The 21,052-nt window shown below is 45.8% G+C and overlaps 1 protein-coding gene across 3 annotated transcripts in view; it reads right to left on the bottom strand.

Annotated features, from left to right (window-relative positions):
* The window catches only part of LOC138497518 (acyl-protein thioesterase 1), a 1,189,877-nt gene that overhangs the window by 252,290 nt on the left and 916,535 nt on the right, over positions 1-21,052 (bottom strand). For all 3 annotated transcript variants that reach the window (XM_069621050.1, XM_069621047.1, XM_069621048.1), the window contains 2 exons: positions 12,779-12,841; positions 803-908 (listed from right to left, as the gene is read on the bottom strand). In XM_069621050.1, the coding sequence (XP_069477151.1) occupies positions 803-908; positions 12,779-12,841 (169 nt within the window). The remainder of the gene's footprint in view (positions 1-802; positions 909-12,778; positions 12,842-21,052) is intronic.

Raw genomic sequence — 21,052 nt, 5'->3', positions numbered from 1 at the left:
TAATGTTCTTCCTAACATTTCATGCAGGACTTTATTTATGCCCAATCATCATATTGGTGCCACCCTTTTTATTTTGAAAACATAAAATGTGTGTCCAATGCATGTTTTAATATATTTTTCGCCACAGTTTGAACTTACCAAAATGATTGAGATTTATAAAAGTAGGCAAAGTCGAGTTTACAGGGTCGACATTTAGCACCATATCTTCACATTGGAAATTTAGACTTTTGGTCTGTGGAAAATTATTTGACTACATTTAGGGTTTGTGATGTTTAATGTGAGGGGGAAGATCGACTTATTCTAAAGGGGGAACTCACTTTGAGGTCGCACCAACCTCTTATTTCTTCGAAACAGTCATGGAACTCTTCAGAAGCGGAAAAGCTGAACAATTGGAAGCTGCTGCAGAGGCCTGACAAGGAGGAAGACATCTGAAAGAAGACCGATATGGGGAGACGCTGGGTGCAATTATAGGTCTAGAGCCTGCCGACATGCAACCACGACGGACTCCATGTTTGTCAAAATAAATACTGCAGTGAAAAAAATGATGCAGTAAGTTATCCTGTGGCTAGGATACCCCACAGGTCTGCAGAAAGGAGAACTAGATCTAACTAAATTCATGTGGCTAGAAGGGTTTTAGAAAAATCACTTCATGACAGCACAACTTCATCATAAAAGCAGCAAATTAACCTGCAAGACATTCCTATGGAAATTGACATCCAAAGCTAACAACCTTGCAGAAAAAGACAACTGTGCAAAAACAAGTGATATATATATATATATATATATCATAGGGCTGATTTACCTAATAGTTTCTTCCAGGATTTGATCAGGGACTTTGCTAAGGATGTGACTTCTTCATCTGTGCTTTGCTTGCGGATTGCATTCACAGACATTCCAATTCGTGTTGACTGCAATGTAAAAGAAAAACAGCTTAATCTTTTGATTTACAAATGTAGGCACCATATTTTCTGAAAAGAAACCCTGCAAACAACTCTGAATTAGCTAGAAATTGCCATACGCCAGGCCTCGAAATGTGCACTTGCCATTAGAGATTGGCGAGTGACTATTAGATAGTTCAAAAAAAAAAGTTTGATTGGTGTATGTTGAGAACAGAGGAGGCAAGCAACTTTTAAAGCCTGGATAGTGGCTTGCAACGTTTACCCCTGTGCCAAGTCCTATACAAAATAAAGTGACGCTGCGGATGGGTTAGTGGGAATAGACCCAATGTTGCCATTTAAGTCATAAAATACATCTGTAAAATATGTAGGGGAAAAAGTGCAAATGAACCAGAAAAATAAACAAAAAATAATTGCCAAAGATGAAATATTCGGTTTTATGGTTTGTAAAACATTTGTTTCCACATTTTTTTAAAAGTGCAAGCAAATTTAGCCACTTAAGTGTAGCATCTCTTTTGGTTTGAACTGTGCCAACTACAATTTAAAGCAGGCAAGGTCGTGGCCATCCACTTCTTGGATACCACAGAGGGCTTTGCCAATGAAGTAGACAGGTCTTCAAAAAGTAAGCAGTTCATGGACAAAGGAGACACCTTCCACTGATCCTCCCTGAACTGCTGTGTTGGACATGGTCGCCCATGGTTACATTAAACTTCCAGCCAGTGAAGTACGGAGAGGCTTCCTCAGTGAGCTCGGTGTGCAAGCTCCCAGACCCCGTAAATTATACAAACAGGTTCCGTTTAACCTCTCAAACACGAAATGAACTCGGCTGACAACCTTGGACCAAAGGAGGTCCCTCGAAGATGCCCTGCTTAGTACTTTTGGCTGACAAACGAATAACTGGTCTGGAAACAAGATGGCATCCGTGGCTGTGATCAGAGAGTCCCAGGAGTAGTCTTGGGCACAACTACCCACAGAGACAAGAAAAGTCTTGCTGGGGGGTGTACCGGAATAGGAGCACATCGGCAGTATACGGCTGCTGTATCGGGCAGCGCGGGAGTGCAGTGCCTGGAGCGCAGACTGCCATTCGGGAACGGAGCAGGAGTTTTTTTCCCCCAGCATGAAAAGTGCTCTCCCAGTCGTGCGTGACCCCTGCCGCCTTGAGACCTGAAAGCAGGTGGTTAAATGAGTTGAACACCCCGCACCAGAGGTGCAGTGGCTCGAGGGCTCAGCGTTCCAGGCAGGGAGGAACGGAGGGAGCAGCAGGAGGAGGAGGAAAGTCAAGCAACCTCTATCCCAGTGAGAGAGTGGGGTGTTTGGGACAACAGGGCAAAGCCTCCCTATGAAAGACTGCCTCGCGGTGGTGTTACTGTTTTGGTGAATGTATGAGAGCAGCACTGGAATGCTTTTCACAATGGCTTACGTACTATATGCATTGGACATCACTTTCTAAGCTCTCTGTTCTCTTCACAGAGGCCTTCTCTGGTGAGGAAATCTACCCATCTATTGGCAGCATCGACTTTAGTTTCTATTGCTTGCATCTGTGCATGTGCTTCGGGTGGAAGGAGGGCTGACTGTCCGTGCGGCCCTGAAGAGCACGAAAAAGACACTGTTCTGCTAGTTTCCTACATTATCGGTCTACTACTAGGCCGTCTGATCTTCGGTTCGATTGCTGATGATCCTGTGTTTCGGAAGCCCCGTTTATATTTAACGCGATGTCGTCAAACGTATGTGGCGCATTCAAGTCACGTGTATCCGCCATGTTGGTTAGGGATGCTCGTAGCAATTGTATACAGGCTAGTATATGAGTTGTGATTGGTCTTATATAGCATTTAGAAGGATGGTGACACATGGCTAGGGTGCAATGGCCTCACTGTTTTTACTTTGCAAGTAAAAAATGCACAGGAATGTATGTTGTCGCTGATATTCGGGTTGGCATTTCCCCTTTATTGGTTAATGGCTCTTATGCCACAGGTTCAATCTCGTCATTCATAGATTGAAGGCAAAGAATAGCTGAGGTTCATATTCGCTATTTGTCTGGGAGGCTATTTGGTTTGGTACTTGACACGTTTCACCCTGTATAGTGGAACCCGTTGTGTCCCTGTGTTTGCCTACATTTGTTGTTCATGTACTAGTTAGTGTCTCACAAAATAGACTGCTTTGGTTGTTACATGCTAGATACATTGTACATTTATAAGAGTAGGTATATTCAAAAAAATACTTTAAGAAATGGTACGTCCAGAGGAGGGGGGGTAGCATTTGTCTTTAAATCTCTCTTCCGCGCCTCAATCATGGACAACCAACCCTCCATTCCATCCTGTGAATCTCTCCTCGTTAAACTATCCCTCTCCCCGTCGCTCTCACTCACCTTCCTAATATTCTACAGGCCCCCTTGCTACGATAGACATTTCGCAAACAACCTTTGTGACTCTATTGCCACCCTCCAAATAAACCATCCCAACCTCATCCTTCTCGGAGACTTTAACATATGGCTCGACATCCCCACCAATCCTATGACACACGCCCTAATCGACGGTCTAGATGCAATTAATCTCCAACCCCACATAAATGGACCGACTCATTTTAAAGGACACACTCTCGATGCCATCTTTAGCTCCCACACCCAGATTCAGTTAAAGCCCCCAACTCCTATCATCTGGTCCGATCACTTCATTCTCTCGTTTGCCATCCCCGCACCCCTTCCCGTATCCGCATCTGAACCTCCGATCCTACGCAAATGCTGGAAAAAACTAATAATCACCCCTGACCTAGCCGAGGCACTCCTCCAGTCCCCACCACCCACCTGCCACCCTAAAAACCAACTAACACCTGAAGCCTTTGACTCATGGCTCAACGCATCTTTGATGCAACTCACCCCTACATGCAAACCATCAACCCGCCGTGGCCCGTTCCCCAGATGGTTCACTCCTGAGCTGAAGACCAGTAAATGAAACTACAAATACCTAGAACGCAATTGGCAAAAGGAGAAAACCCACGAAAGCAGGACCACCTTGGCCCGTCACCTGTACCGGTACAAGGCTGAAATCCGGAAAGCTAAAAAAGCCCACTACAACACCCGAATCCTAAACTGCAAAAACCCAAGCAAAGAACTCCACAAAATCATCTCCGAATTCACCAATCCAACTTGTAATACAACCGTCCCGACCCCGTCACAACCACTGTGTGACTCACTCTCCCTCCACTTTTACACCACAGCTATTGAAAGGACAAAAACTCTAAACACCAAATTGGCTCTCTTACAACCAATTGACAATCCTCCACCCGTACCGGCGAGCCCGTCAACTACAACCTCAACTCAACCAACATTCGAATCCTTTAGTCCAATATCACCAGAACAATTTCTCAAACTTCTATCTGTCCGCAAACCATCTGGATCCCCTCTGGACCCCTGCCCAGCCACAACCCTTAAAGAAATCTTTGCCTCCACCTGCGCAGGAGAACACGCAAGATCTATCATAAAAGCCTCCCTTTTCTCCGGTATTTTTCCCGAAGCATTCAAAATGGTACACGTCAAACCTCTAATTAAAAAACCCTCGCTCGACCCTCTCGAGCCCAAAAACTACCGCCCAATCTCAAACACCAGATTCCTCGCCAAACTCATTGACCGAACCGCCTACTCCCAACTAAACGCCTTTGTTGAAGCCAACAATTTCCTTGACCCCGCCCAATCGGGTTTCAGAACACGTCACGGAACTGAAACCACCTTAACCTCGATCTGGGACGACCTTAAAATGACAGCAGACTCCGCGGGATGTGCCGCTCTAATCCTTCTTGACCTATCCGCTGCCTTTGACACAATCAATCACTCGATACTCCTAGACCGCCTCCACTCGCTCTTAAATGGATAGCTTCATTCCTCAAAGACAGGCACCAAATAACGACACTCTCCAGCTTTACCTCCCAAGCCCGACCAGTCAACACGGGAGTCCCTCAAGGAGCATGTCTATCCGCCCTCCTATTCAATCTCTACCTGATCACCCTCCCACCAATAATTCGTTCACACAACATCCTATGTTACAACTACGCCGACGACACTCAACTAATTCTAAAATTCCTGAACTCGAAACCCAGCTCCCAACCCGACCTGGCATCCTGCCTCGTAAACAGAGCGCTGGATGACCCAAAGCCACCTCTTGTTAAACCCCTCCAAAACAGAAATCATGGTTTTGCGGCAACTCCGACCTTCTTCCGCACCCACTACCCTGGCCACCCGCCATGGGCAACTCACCTACACCCTCTAAAACAGTAAAAAACCTTGGATGCACCCTAGACTCCGACCTAACACTCTCGCGCCAAGTCAACAATGTCTCAAAGTCCTGCCACCATCACCTTAAAAACCTAAGGCGCGTCTTTCCATACCTCTCATTTCCCAACAGAGTCTACGCTGTCCAATCAATCGTTATATCCAGACTGGACTACGGAAACCCCCTTTACCTCGGAATCCATACCTACCAACTGAATAAACTCCAAAGAGCACAAAACGCAGCGGCCAAATTACTACTTTCGCTCAGTCCAAGAGACCACATATCCCCAGCCCTTAAAACACTGCACTGGCTTCCTGTAGCCCGTAGGGTAGCTTTCAAAACCTTATGCCTCTCGCATCGAGCACTGCATAAAACTGGACCGCAATATCTTCAAGACAAACTAATACCTTATCATCCCACTCGCACCCTAAGATCAAGCTCAGCCGGCCTCCTAGTAATTCCCAAGACAAACTCAGTCAGGCTAGGCGGATCATCATTCTCTGCACTGGCTCCAACCCTGTGGAACTCACTCCCACCCCACATCCGCTTAACTGAAGACTTGACGTCCTTCCGCAAACTACTGAAAACCTGGCTCTTCCCATAAAACCAATCCAGCATCATCACAATAATACCGACCCATCAAACTACCCGAAGCGAGAATGACAGCTAAATAAACTCGAATGTAAACTAGAAAGACAAGCAGGCTTAAACGAGTAAAGTAGATCAAAACAATGAAATAGAAAATACGAATAAATCGAGAAACTCAGGAAATCTGAACCGATCAAAACGACATAATGAATGAGAAGGGAATACAGTGAATGACATAAATGAAACAGTTAGAATGGATGAAGTGTACAGAACAGACAATTACACTAAACGGAAGCGTGTGGAGAGCGCATGAGTGTGGAGAGCGCATGAGTGTGGAGAGCGCATGAGTGTGGAGAGCGCATGAGTGTGGAGAGCGCATGAGTGTGGAGAGCGCATGAGTGTGGAGAGCGCATGAGTGTGGAGAGCGCATGAGTGTGGAGAGCGCATGAGTGTGGAGAGCGCATGAGTGTGGAGAGCGCATGAGTGTGGAGAGCGCATGAGTGTGGAGAGCGCATGAGTGTGTGTGAGCGGACGAGTTGTGAGGAGCGGATGAGCGCGGTTGAGCACGGAGTACGGTTGAGTGCGGAAACGGTTGAGTGTATTGAGCGGCTTAGTATGAGGAACCGAAAAGAGCGGAGGACTGTGGAGAGCGTAGGACTGTGGTGAGCAGAGGACTGTGGAGAGCGGGTGAGAGCGGAGACCGGGTGAGAGCGGAGACCGGGTGAGAGCGGAGACCGGGTGAGAGCGGAGACCGGGTGAGAGCGGAGACCGGGTGAGAGCGGAGACCGGGTGAGAGCGGAGACCGGGTGAGTGTGCGGAGAGCGGACGAGAGCGGATGATTTTGAGAGTAGATGAGTGTGGGGAGCGCATGAGTGTGGGGAGCGCACGACTGATTATGGACTGAACGAGTGTCCTACCTCGACGAGTATGTAGACTGGACGAGTGGATAAACTACACTAGCATATAGTCTCGACAAGTGTCTAGACCTGACGAAGTGTGCTGTCTGGACGAGGATGCAAACCAAACGTAGGGTGCGGACTGGACGAATGTGTGGAGCGGTCGAGTATGAGGAACGGGCAATTATATGCAACGGACGATACTTAACATGCCTTGGAATGAAGGAAACTCTTGGAAACATACATCACGCCACACCCCACGCTTACTCTCTCCCTTACACCACCACTCATCTAGAACACAGAGATACTATGACACCATTCGGTATAACTGTTCTCATATCTACATCTCCCGCTTACTCCACATCACTCTAAGTAAACATTGCTGGTTTCTCACCACCCAGCCAGGCGTTCTTCTCAGGCCTAACGCAGCCACACTCGTTCCGGATAAAGCCGACCAGAGCGAACACATACTCCTGATCTCTCAACCACCACACCTACAGCTAAGAAGCAGCTACCACTTGTTTTTGCACCAGCTGCACACATACATAGTGCGCACACGCACTTTTTGACTCCCCCCTACTCTCTCTACTGACCCGAACTTCGGTTCCCAAGGGCGTTCAACCTACCAGCGCCTTCAGACCATACCAATGGTATATAAGGCGCTATATAAATGCAAAATAACATAACATAACATCTCGGTCAATGTTGAGGCCAGTATGGCTAGCGTCCATAGTACAAATCCAGAGTGATTCTCTTTTGCGTAATTGTGTTTCCACGTTTCCTCTTCTTAGTGGAGTCAATATTTTTTTGATGCCAAAGCACTTGATTTGTGCTAGGTCCGACTGTTGATGGTACTCCTGGAAGTGCATTTCCAGAGGTGATCTTGTGTCTTTGTTGGTGATGGCTCTTAGATGTTCTCCTATCCTGATTTTGGGCTTTCTGATCGTGCTCCCTAGGTAGATTGTGGCATGCACATTCTATCCCATACACAACCTATTTGCTGTTACAGTTGATATGGTGTTTTATGATGGTCTTGGTACCGTTGGGTTTAAGAATTTCTTTTTTGGCATTGATCATATATGGGCAGATCTGGCATTGTCCAAACTTTAAATTGCCTTGAGTCGGTGGTTGTAGCCATAGTTCTGTGCCTTAGGTTTCAGACTGTTTTGAGGTTTATTGTTGTCAAAGAAAGAAGGGCTTAGTATGTATTTCAAATTTCTACATTTTCTAAAGCCGATGCTGGGTTGCTTGTCCAGAATATTGTGCACATCTGTGTCTGCTCGTAGTATGTTCCAGTTTCTCTGCAGAATTATCTTGATTTTGGTTGATTGTGTCATTGTTTGTGATTTGTTCTTGTTGTGAAGCAGATCAGCTCTTGGTCTTGTAATGTTTTTCTAAGATGATGCGGACTATATCCTCTGCGTTTGAATTTATTGATTGCTGTGTCACTGTGCTTTCTAAATTCCTCTTCAGTTGTGCAGTTTTTTTGTCCGCAATAGTTCCCTGTAGGGCATATTCTGTATCATGTGATGTGGATGGTTACTTGAGGCATGTAAAATGCGTTTGACTGCTGTCGATTTGATGTTGAGAGTGGTGTCTGTTCTTGAATGTAGAGATGAAGGTCCAAAGAAATCTATGGCTTGATGACTGTATTTGATGTTGAGTTTCAGGTTATAGTTTAGATATTCGTAGTACTCCAGAAGCTGTTTTTCTGTGCCGTTCCATATGAGAATGATGTCATCGATGTATCTGCCCCAAAAGGCGATCCTGTTGAGTTCTGTGAAATCTGGATGTTGCCACGCATGTTGTGTCTCGAAGTGGCCCATATACAAATTGGCGTATGTGTGGCACTAATCTTGCGCCCATTTGCCGTCCCTTGAATTTGTAGAGTTCATCTCCAAATCAGAAAATATATTTTGTCAGGGTGAAATTTAGCATTTCTAATATCATTAGATTCTGTTCCTGAAAAATATATTGATTGGGTTTTGAGAAAATTATTTGTAGTGGAATTTTCATGCATGTTGCTCGTGTACAATCCGGTTACGTCTAATGTCACGAACCAATAGTTTGTTTGCCAATGGATATTTGAGTTGTTGAATAATGTGAGTGGTATCTTTAAGGTATAAGGAAAGTCCTGCTGCAAGCGGTTGTAGATGGTCTATATATATTCTGAGATTCTCTGTTAGTGAACCAATACTATTGATAATCGGTCAGCATTGAGGTAGATTTATGAAAGGTTAATGAATCTTTGGTACAAAGTATATAGTAGGAAGTATGGGGTGCGATAAACTCGTATATAGATGTTCTTCCTCTGATCAAATATAGATCGTTCCAGTGTGTACTCATAAGATTCCAATCCTTTTGAAGTTATTTGATTGGGTTTGAAGTGAGGAGTTGATGGCATTCATTGTTTAATTGTTCCATGGCTATATTTACATAGTCCTCAGTTTTGAGCGGGATGATATTTCCTCCTTCGTCAGCAATTTTGACGGGGATACCATAGTTCTCTTTGATTTTCTGTAGGGCTTGTTGTTGCGGTTGGCTTAGATTTTGTTTAATTGTTGTTCTAATGCCCTTTAAACAGAGGGGTGTTAGTTCTTGTTGGACCGCCTTGACAAACAAAATCTATTGTGTTGTCAGTTTCCAATGTTGGGATGAAACGAGATCTTGGTTTATAACGCGCTTAATTCCCAGAGGTTTCTAAGCGCGGACCCGGAGATCGAACCAGTGTTACTCTGTTGTCTTGCTTCCAAGGCGACCACATTGCCCCTGAGCTAGCCTCTCAAGACAAGTTGTAGCAGAAGGTTCTAAGGGAAGTTTCTTCGCACACCAAGGCTTTTAAAGTTCAATTCGCAACCCTAGCTAAAAGACAGTTTGGAGAGGGCTCAAAGTCTTATGAAACAGCAAAAGATCATGTAGATACTTTGTCTTTAGTTAAGGATACTTACAAGAATACCTTAACTGGGGAGATCCTGTTAAAGGACTCAAAAAAGGGGCACAAGCAGCAGCTTGGATGAGAAGTAAGAGTGGACACCCTTGACACCTCTACGTGCACTCAACGCTCTGGAGCGACTTCTTGGATCAAGGTAAGCAATACATTTTTTCCCCCACAGTATCTTAGGTTAGAAGAAATGTTTTTGGCTGGATTATCCTCGATGAAGCAATGCTGGAACCGACCTCTGGATTCCTTGGTCTGGTGACGGAAGGCAGGACAATGGGTGGGATCTCAGCAGCATTCTAGCTCCTCTGGTCAGTCTGCAGTCTTGGTGCCTTTTCTGCAGCACCAACAAATGACACGATTTGCCTGATCAATGTTCGATTCCTGGAGTCCAGCACTCTGGTGAGGGGACCTGAATAAGTCAGATTGTGTCTCTGGAGGTTCACCTGGAGCACAGCAAAGACTGACGTATTAAGCCTTTCTAAGACTACACACTTCAATTGGGTCGGAGGTCTCCTGGTATTCGCGGACCACAGCTCTGGAGAGTCAAAGCACCTTGGGAGATGGCTCAGATTGGAGTTAGTCTCGGGACTGGTGGTTTCCACCGGTCAAAGGGAAGGAGTCGTACTCTGGAGTTCCTATGTCACATAGAAAACGGGGTCAGGACAGCAGTGGTCACTTCACAGTGTTGGAAAGGGTCTGCAGGTGTCTCTGGTCGTCTTCTCCTTAGTTTACTTCAGTTTCCAGTGGTCGTCTTGCCCATCACCTCAGGAACCTCACCTATTCAGTTTCAGCACACTCCCCTGCAATCTCTCCCAGCAGTTTACAGAAAGAGGTGGGTAGACCCCTTAGTGGGAGCTGGTTGCAGCGTTCGAAATTGAGGGGATCTGGGAGCCATTTAGCTCCTGCTTGTAGCATAGAAGAGGGTGGTTAGCTTGAAACCAACAGCTACCAGGAGCTACTGTTGGCTCCAAAGCCAACTGGTGCCTTCCAAACATGTAAATGTGGCATGGTAATACAGAAGAATTCTAACACCTCAATACATATTTAAACACAATGGTTCTTACAAAATGGACAAAAAGTTAAGAGCATCCCTGGTCGCTCTGGGCTCCCCTGCGGTAGCTCCTGCCTACAGAGTGATGCCCGACACCCAGGAGCTGGTTTTAGCTCACGCTCAGCAAATCTCACATTCGAACCCTGTGGTTCCATTCAAGCAGACAAAGGGCAGGGGAGTGAAAAACTCTGTCCCCACTTCCTGCCCAGACAGACTACATTAGAAATGGTGAAAAAAGAAAGGGGTGACCAAGTTAGTACTTTAGTGACCATATTGTGCCTAACTGAGACTGCATACAGTCTGCAGTAAAATAAAAATAGCGCAGTAGCTGGAAGAACACGTCCACTGCCACCAGCCATAACTAGAGGATTGTCCATGTGACCAAAAAGTAACAAGAGCAGAGAGAAGGGGGATACCAATTATCCCCGAGGCACCACACGGTGGTGTGTGTGCCAATCTCTCAGAATATAAAGTTTTAGGAGAGATACTGTGCATCTCTCCATCCTTAAGAACAGTAGAAAATGAGGATAAAGAAATAATCTCCATTGTAAAGGTAAAACACAAAACAGGAGTTCCAAAAAAACAGAGCCAAGAATGACTGAGTGGAAAAAGGCCCCACTAATTCAGGAAAGAAGGAAAAAAAGGTCTAGAAAAAAGTGCCGGGGGTCTCAATAGGAGTGGGGATGGAGCATAAAAACGATACATTTCCCTAACAGTGCTGTGTGTATGAGCAATGAGGAGAGTGACTTTTTAGGCCTGGCCAAAAGCTACAATTTGAAATGTGTACACCTACACACCAGTACACCTCAGAGTGCATTCACTGCACAGGAGTATGCCTGTAATGGCGTATTGCATTTTAGGTAATACTTCCACTTTTGGGTTCTGGGAGGGGAGTGCGTCCTAAATTGTGAGTTTTCGTTGCATCCAAGTTATCCAATGGTCCCTACAGTCTAACTCATTGGTTTCAGAAGAATACCAACACGCTGTGTGCTTATTGTACGTCTTTGTATACCAAGAACTTCCTGTGACTCTGAAAACCGTGAGAACAGAATTGCAAAACTGAGATGAATTTAATTTGCAAAATCTGCCAACTAAGACAGATAATATCCATAGAATAAAGTGTTGTACTACGAGAATACAGATGCCACCGATTGCTCAAGTACACCAGAAAACATGTGACAGTACAAGGAAAAAGCCAAGTGGGGAATAAAAACCCTAGAGGTAAAACTATAATAGTTGGGACAGACACAGCATGTCGTGAAACACAGTAAAAAAACTAAAATGCCAAATGATGAAGGGGCATCGCTCCACATAGGATTCTCAAGTGGTAGCATTTTACTCCTTATTAAACGTTAAATGATTAGGGAGAGAGAAAAAAATCCTATTCCATTTGCAGTATTTTTAGGCAAGTTATATTTTGACTAACTTATATATTTTTGTACACTTTACTCATTTGCAACTAGTAATTCATGTAAATTCGGATCAGGGACTGTTATAAGAGCCACTTCCTACAGGCATTTTTCTGCCGAAACACATGCTGTCCTGTGTGTGTGGAAGCCTGGGACAAGCTCTTATGCGCATTTCTTTCGGCTAGTTATTTGAAGGCACACTATGCCGACCCAAAATTGGAAGCAGTTGGAAAGGACATAATACCCTGCTGTTGCTTACTGCCAGTCTTTCCGGGATACATAGTAATACTAGAAGTTCAGTTTGTTTTGGAACTTGGTGCCAATGGGCCGGACCTGGCTAGGTCACAAGGAACAGTGTACAGGGACCTGTTGGTGCCCATCGCTGCATCCGGACCATAAAAAAGATTTACTTTTGAAACAGCTAAAACAAAATAAAATGCAGCATTATAGGGGATGGGTGATATAAATTCACTTATTCAAAAAACACATTAGTCCACCAGGATTGGGGGGGGGGCTGATTCTCTGCTAAATCAGATAGACCAGAACTATTTTAGCCACCCCTGCTCTCCGGTAAAAGCTCGAATTGTACAATCTTAACTGAGGAATCCATGTAAACAAATTGCACAGAAGGCTCAATGTCGAACCAAAAGGAGTTCACAAATATTAAGCACAGAACGGCAGTTAAAAATAAAACATGGTTCGTACATTACAGTCGACAACAAGCGGAGCACATACCTGAAGAAGTTCTAGAGTCATGGGAAGGTTTCTGAGTTCTTTTAACAAATCCAGGGCACCGGCCTGAAAAAGAAATGGATATTGAAAAATATTAATCATAATTCAGCACAACACCCATGAAGCTACTCAATGACTTGTTATTCTTTGCGTTAAATGTATGATCCTGGACAGTGCTTGTGTTTCTGCCACTATGAGAGGGACACTTACGGTCTCAATTTTGTCATGGGTTGATGGGTGGAAAGATTTATAACTACTGGCTATTGCACTGGGCAACCTTTCATTCCATAGTTTTCCAGTATGACGTACCACTACAGAAGAGAACACCTAGGCAAATCAGGTTTTATCCAACTGTAAAAAGGGACAGTCCAGCTCGAAATGCTAGGCCGCATCCCTTCTACACGAGAGCACAAACAGCAGACGCTGCTCAGTCCAAGCTGCAACGGTATTCAAGGTTGCCCAGAGCAACAACCAGTGGTTATGATTAATTCAAAGCTTTTCCATCCATTGTTCTTTAGTTCTGTGGACAGGATGGACCCAGATGGGCATCTCCAGTAATTCTGTACTTGGAATTCCAAGCTACTAATACCAACTGCCAAAAACGGTCTAAGGTCGTTTGTAGTTACAGTAATGTGAATTTATGGGATCTAGCTGTTGGATTAAACGGTCCCTTTTGGGGATGATCTAAACTAGATTTGCATTTGTTTGAAGCAGCATCAGAATACAGGCCATAGTGACTGGCAAAGTATGGCAAGACTGAGGTAGCAACTTGTCTTGAATTGAACATTCCCTTGAAAAACCAGTCAGAGATAGGCCCCTTTGTGGAATATTTTCCTGGAAGTTTTTTGCTGGCTTCGGAAAAGATGGTAAATGCACAATACTTGCCATTTCACTATGTATTGTGGGAGTTAGAAAACGAGAACAGTAATTTAGAGAAAGCCATGAAGAAGCTCATAAGAGTTCAATCTAAACAGATTGGGCACTATTAAGGGAAACCTGTTCGGGTATGGTACATTAAGTGCGATTGCTAAAAAGTAAATGACAGCAGAATTCTAACCAAGGAGTTTCATTTTGTCCTTGCGCAAGGAAATGTATACAGTAATTGTATGACATGCATTACTTACCGTAAAAGCATTTATGATTATATCTCCTTAGATTCACATGCTGTGCATATAGTCCAACATCCAGTGGTCACCGCAGAGTATTGCATCTCGTCTTTCGAGAATAAAAAGGGGACATCGACATGGGCGCTCCTGTAACACTACTTTTACGTGACGTGTAGTGTACCCAAAATCCCTCACGCGTCGAGGTCCCTCCGATTATATTTTTTCGGCCGTGAGGGAGCCTATGACTATTGTGAGGGAGTACAGAAAAGAGAAAGTAGTATGACGTATATGTTCCTTCCATCCGAGCAGGGAGGAAAGGTGGGCGCATGTGAATATAAGCAGATACAATAATCAGAAATGCTTTTACGGTTAGTAATGCATGTCTTCTGATGCTTGTTAATCTGCTTAGAATCACAGACTAGCGAGCAGTACCCGGAGTTGGAGGTGGGTTGTGAGAAGGAAAAGTAGTGAAAAGATGTCTTAGTACTGCTTGTCCCACCTGAGAATCAGACCTAGAATGAGTTTCTAGGCAATAGTGTTTTGTAAAGGTGTGTACAGAACTCCAGGTTGCCACTTTGCAAATGGACTCTAGGGGAACATTTGCAATGAATGCTATGGAAGCCCCAGTGCCTCGAGTAGAATGCGCTCTAGGCTTGAAGGGCAGTTCTCCCTTAGCAAGAGTGTAACAGTGTGATGCATTTGACAATCCACCTAGAGACAGTAGATTTGGAGACATGATCTCCTGCTCTACCTGCTGCCAGTGAAACGAAAAACTGATTTGTCTCTTAGTGGTCGAGTTCTTTCCATGTAAAACATGGCTGCTCTACGTACATCCAGTGTGTGCAGGCTTCTTTCTCCCCTGTTTGAGGGGTTCTGAAAGAACGTTGGTAGTTCTATGGATTAGTTCACATTTAACTTCAAATTAATTTAGGTGCAAACCTAGGGTGAGTGCGCAGAACCACCTTATCGCTGAACTGTAACAAAGGGGTCTAGAACAGAGCGCTTGTAGTTCACCGGCTCTGCTAAAGGAAGTAATGGCTATTATAAAAGGCAGTTTTGTAGGTGAGATCTTTGAGACTTGGTTTATGCATGGGCTCGAAAGGAGACCCCATAAGTCAAGTCAACAGCACATTTAGGTCCCATCCGGGAGCTGGGTTAGAAATGGGAGGGTGAATTCCCTTTACTCCCGCCATGAAAGCCTTAATAACTGGTATCTTCCACAACACCTTTTGTTGTGATGTAGTGTAGGCTGAAAGAGCAGCTAAGTGAACTTTTTAAGAGTTAAAAACCAGGCCTGAGTCAAGTAAATGAGTCGGATACAAAACAATGTGTAGGAGAGCAGTCAATGGGGTTGATGCTCTTCGAATTGCACCAGAAGACAAAACGTTACCTCTTACTGGAATAGCAATATCGTGTATGAGGTTTCCTTGCCTCAATGAGTATGTCCATAGATCTCTGAGGGAGTTGCAGGTGCCCGAACTCTATGACCTCAGGAGCCAGGCCACTAAGTTCAGTGTTTGCGGGCATGGGGAAAGTGTCTCCTCTTTGTCTTGCAAACCCAAGGTGGGAATCTCAACAAAATCTGGCACCTTGAGGTAGAGACATAATAATACAACAAGGATGGTGCCAGACAAAGCAAGAGAAAATCAAAAGAGGATGACAGGAGGATGCAAAAGTCAAATCATTATTTCATTTTATTTAGATTTGTGTAAAAATATATAGATCCTTTTAATCAATTCTAAAAAACATTATGCTACTCATGCATACCAACATTCACTCACTAGATGAATATCTAAAAATTATTAAATGTGTTAAAATATAACAAACATTTTTTTCATTTCATTAATGCATTTCTTTTCCATTGTGTTGTTGATAATTTCAAACAACCTATCATTATTGATAATCGTTCATTCCAGGCAAAATATCGATATTTTGAAATTATCAACAACACAATGGAAAAGAAATGCATTAATGAAATGAAAAAAAATGGTTTGTTATACATCTTACACATGGGGGCCACCAATATCCGTGACTAGTTCCTGGTGCATCTTGTGCACTATCTTGTTGAGTAAGAGAGTCAGGGGAAAAGCGTAAACAAATTTCCCTGACCATTTTATCCAGAGTCCGTTCCCCTTGGAACGGTTCTTGGCGTACCTGTAGGCGTAATCTTGCCATTGAGCGTTCGCCATAGTTGCGAAAGTCGATCTCTGGAAAACCCCATTCTGCGAAAACCCCATTCTGCGAAAACGTTGGCGAGTAGGTCTGCGTGTAATCGCCATTCGTACTCCAGGGGTAGTAGGAAATCCCTGCCGAGTACGTCTGCCAGCAGATGGAGTACCCCTGGAACATGTTTTGATAACAGGAATATGTGTTTGAGAGCCCACTTCCAAATGTTCTCGGACAGTTTGGACAGCCCTGGAAAGCGAGTGCCCCCTTGCTAGTTCAGATAGTACATGGCCGTGGTGCTGTCTGTGAGGATCAGGACCGTCTTTCCCTGCAGTTGTGTTTGAAAAGCTTTCAGTGCTTTGAATACTGCTAACGGTTCCAACAGGTTTATGTGGTTGGATGCCATGTCTGACGACCAAACTCTGTGCGCTGTCTGTTAAAGCAGGTGAGCTCCCCACCCTGTAAGAGAGGAGTCTGTAGTTCGAGTGGCCTCCACTGCGCGGGTAGTGAAGGATTTCCCCTCCAAGAGGTTCTCCCTCGACACCACCGTAGCGAGAGATCGAGGGCTGGCGAGACAACCACTAGATCGCCCCATTGTCCACTGGCCGTTGAGCCACTCCTGCATTGGACGCAAGCGTGCACGAGGAACCAAATAAATGCATGACACCATCATTCCCAACAGTCACATAGCTTTGCGTACCGTCATCTTTCGACTGGCTACATAGTGAGGGATTTGAAACTGCATGTTTTGGACCCTCTCGTTGGCGGGGAAGACTAGGCGGTCTTTGTTTGAATTAGAGCCTCTAGGAACTGCTTGACCCGACTGGGGTCTAGGCTGGATTTCTTCTCGTTGGAGAACCCCAGGCTGAATAAAAGATCTATTGTTCTTTGGGTATTTGACAGACATGTTTCGTAGGAGTCCCCTGTTAGGAGCCAGTCGTCGAGGTAAGGATAAACCGGAATGGATTGCCTGTACAGGTGTGCTGCTGCCACTGCCAGTACCTTTGTAAATACCCTTGGGGCAGAGGCTAAGCCGAAGTGTAGTACTTTGAACTGATAGTGCTCGTCTTGTATCATGAATCTGAGGTATTTTGTGTGCGCCGGCAACATTGAATTATGAAAGTATGCATCTTTCATGTCCAATGTTGCCATGTAATCCACCTGTGTGAGCAGGGGAATTACCTCTTGCAGAGTGACCATACAAAACTTTTGGGGCTTCACAAATTTGTTCACTGGGTGCAAATGTAGTACAGTGCGCATGGGGAGATCCTTTTTGGGTACAAGGAAGAACACTGAATAAATACCCTGGTTTACCTGTAGAAGAGGTACGACCTCTATGGCACCCTTTTCTTACAGTCTCAACTTCTTGTAGCAGGATGTGCAGATGTTCTGGCGTCTTGCTCGTGGTGATATATGATATGATATGGTATTTGTAACGCGCCTATACACAGGTGTTTCAAGGCGCGACGAGGCAGGGAGGGGAGGAACAAGGGGAGACATACAACGATCCTACTAGGCCAGGTGTCATTCAGATCGCGCAAGTGCAGGGGTGGGGGAGGGGGAAAAAGTGCAAGGGGAGGGGGGGAAGTGCAGTAAAGGTAAGTGGCGTAAAGTAATAATAAAAGGGCCAGCTGGTGGCAAGTGCAAGGTAAGTGCAGAACAAGTGCTGGGGAAGGGGGGGGCTGTAGGGATACAGAGACAGTCCCGCAGTGCAGAGGGGTTCCAGGGGATCAGTGGCTGGGCCCAGGACCGAGGCCATTTAGAGTGGTCCAGTTGCAGGATCAGTGCAGTTTAGTGAAGAATTTAATTAGCTGTTCAGCAGGGGAGAGGGAGAGAGAAAGCAGAAGCAAAGAGGAAGGTTTTGAGGTGCTTCCGGAACCGGAGGTGGTTCTCCTCAAGTTTCAGGGAGGCAGGAAGGCTGTTCCAGAGGGAGGCCCCTGCCGCGGAGAGAGATCTACCCCCAGCTCGTTGCTTCGAGAAGCGGCTGACCATGAGGGAGTTGGAGGCTGATGAGCGAAGGGCTCGGGAAGGAAGATATTTGGGAAGAGAGAGTTGAAGGTATTTAGGACCCAGGCCCCAGAAGGCCTTGTGGACAATGGAGGGTTTTGAACTTTATCCTCGCAGCCACTGGGAGCCAGTGTAGGGATTTCAGTCCTGGAGAGATACGGTCCCTGGGCTTGAGGCCAAGGACAAGTCTCGCAGTTCTGTTCTGGATGAGTTGCAGAGGGCGGAGAGTGGAGGCAGGCAGATTAAGATATAGGCTGTTACAGTAATCCAGCTTCGAGAGAACCAGGGCTCGGGAGACAGTGAGCTTCTGGGGGAAGGAGAGGAAGGGAAGAATACCTCTGAGGAGGTGCAGCTGGTAGTGTGACCTCTTGGCGACGGTGGTCTGAACTGGGGGTCTGCCAGAATTCTAGTACTCGTGGGCAACGGTCTTCAGCACCCACTGGTCTGCAGTTATTCCCTCCCATGCTTGAAGAAATTATGTTAGCCGGCCCCCGATCGGGGATGCGTAGGAGGGGACCCAGAACTGTGGGTAATTTCTGGCCTGAGGACGTGGAGCCTCGAGGTGTAGAATTCCAGCCCCTTCATTTACCACGTTGTTGCCCCCTTGTGGGATATGGGGTGGTGTAGCTGCTGGTGGGGAGAGGACCAGGTATTTCTCGAGCTGTATTGATTTTGAGGGAAACGTTGGCCACGAAAGGAACGTCTATTCCTGCTCCCCCTCCTTTGTGAAGGTCGGGTGATTGGATCCAGAGTCTTAAGGGTGTCATGCTACTTCTTTGCAGTTTCGAGGGCTTCATCCACTGCTTTTCTGAATAAATTAGCTTCCTCCACTGGTTTATTTATAAGTGAAGCTTGGGTCTCTGGTTTGAAACCAGAGTTCCTTAGCCATGCATGCCAGGACCTTCCGGCTGTCTGCTGCATCCAAAGTATTTAGTATACTCTGGTTAACTTGCCTGCCCTCTGCCACTGGTCAGAGCAGACGGGCTCGCAGCGGTTCAGGGACTTCTTGAAGGCCCTCCTCTAGCTTGGCCCATTGTGCATCAGCATAGCTGGCCAACAAGGTTGTATTATTTGCGATGCGAGTGGAATAAGCGGCAGCTATCCTTTTCCCTAGAGCGTATATTCCCCAGAGCGTATAGTCTCTTACACTCCTTGTCAGGGGGTGCCTCCCCAGTAGATGGGGGGGGGGGAGAACCACTGCTCTTTTCCTGGTAGTTGTCACTACCAGTGAATCTGAAGTAGAATGACCCCTGATGTAGAAGGGGTCAGAGGGGGAGGGTCAAAAAAGTTTCTACCCTAGGATTCACCGCTCTAGTAAGGACAGGTGTTACTAAAGAAGGGGCCAATCGCTTCTTAATTGAATTTAAAATAGAGGAATAGCTTGGCTGGCAGTGGTTTTTCTTTTAAAATGTCCTCCACAAAATCAGCTTCTGAAACGGCTTCCTGAATAGCAATTTGGAAATGTCCCACTGCTTTCCCCAACATGGCGTTGAAAGCCATTTGATCATCGACCAGGGAGGCCTGTCGAGTGGGGGTGGTCGGAGGGAAGTCCAAGCACAAGGCATCGGGTTCCGGTGTTGGAGTAGGTGATTGCCAACGGCAAGGATCAATGGGGTCTGGGTCTACTCCCCAACCCTCCGTGGGGTCCAAATGAACCTCCTCAGAGTCAGCAAAGGGATCTTCATCTTGAGCTTAGTGGGGTCATACATATATTCCTCTTCTTCCTCATCTTGAGTGGGGTCAAAGACCCTCTGAAGCTTAGCCACGGGGAGAGGGGGTTTTTCCTTCCTAGATCTCTTGGGTGTGGCGTTCTACAAACCTCTCTAGCCTGTCCATGCATCCTTAAAATTTTCTCTCGTCCAAACAGATTAATCAGAGCGTTCCAGGAGTGGAAAAGGCTCATGCAGTGGTTCTTCTGTCTCCAAAGATTTCTCCTTTAACGTTGGGAGAAAAAAATAAAATAAATAATAAAAGATTTAAAAAAAACACTCCAGTGCCTTCCAAAAAGTACTTTCGGGGCTCTGACGGTTGACGCGTGTCCCATTTGTCTGTGGGCCTTTCCGTAGGTTCCGGTAAATCCTTTGGCCCATCCGTGGATTTTGACAAATCCCTGTGCTTGGGTTTCGATGAATCCTTAGACTGTTTCTGAGAATCCGCCAAAATGAGCCTGCCGATGTTTTCAGTAATTACTTCAGAATCAGGAAGTTCTAAATTTCAGACCTCTGGTTGTGCAACTACTTTCAGCAGAACCAGGGCCTTTTCGGCCGAGGACGCTTTCATCCAATGCGTCTCGACGAGTTCCTGAATATTGGGGGAAGCGCCCTTCTATTTAGAGGGCCCGGTCGCAAGGTGCTCCTGCGGCTGTGGGGAGGGCTGCCGATCCCGATGGTTGGCAGGCAGGGCCGAAGTTATCGGATGTGCCCATTCGTCACAATCAGCGGTTGTGGCAGCGGGAGAGCTAGACTCAGCCTGCAACATTCCATAGGCCGCCCACCGCTTAACACAGCACTCCTTCAGAGTTTTTGGGCGCAGGAGCTTGCAAGCCGCACAAACCGTCTCATTGTGATTAAGGGGCAAACACTGATTACATTTACTGTTTTTATCCTTCCAAGGGAATTTGGCCTTACAAGAGAGACAACCTAAATGGAGTCCTCTCCATAGCCGAGCAAATAGAAAGTGACGAGGAGACCCAGGGAACAAAGGAAAGGGAAAGGCATTCTCAGAAAGGGAAATGTCCACCCTGACCCCACTCTCCCTACTGTGTAGGCCGGCCAGAAGGACGAGCTCCACATAAGGCGACCAGTATGTTGGGCGGAAAAAAACTATCTGAGTGACCTCGACGCACAAGGTGTTTTGGGTACACTACACGTCACGTAGGGATAGTGTTACAGACACACCCATGTAGATGTCCACTTTCGATTCTCGAAAGACAAGATGCAATACTCTGCGGTCACCACTGGATATCGAACTATATGCACAGCATGTGATTCTAAGCAGA

The sequence above is a fragment of the Ambystoma mexicanum genome, chromosome 5q, assembly GCF_040938575.1.
Source record: "Ambystoma mexicanum isolate Mex_15411 chromosome 5q, UKY_AmexF1_1, whole genome shotgun sequence".
In the NCBI taxonomy this organism is placed as follows: Eukaryota; Metazoa; Chordata; class Amphibia; order Caudata; family Ambystomatidae; genus Ambystoma; species Ambystoma mexicanum.
This window is presented reverse-complemented; position numbering and strand designations above follow the sequence as displayed.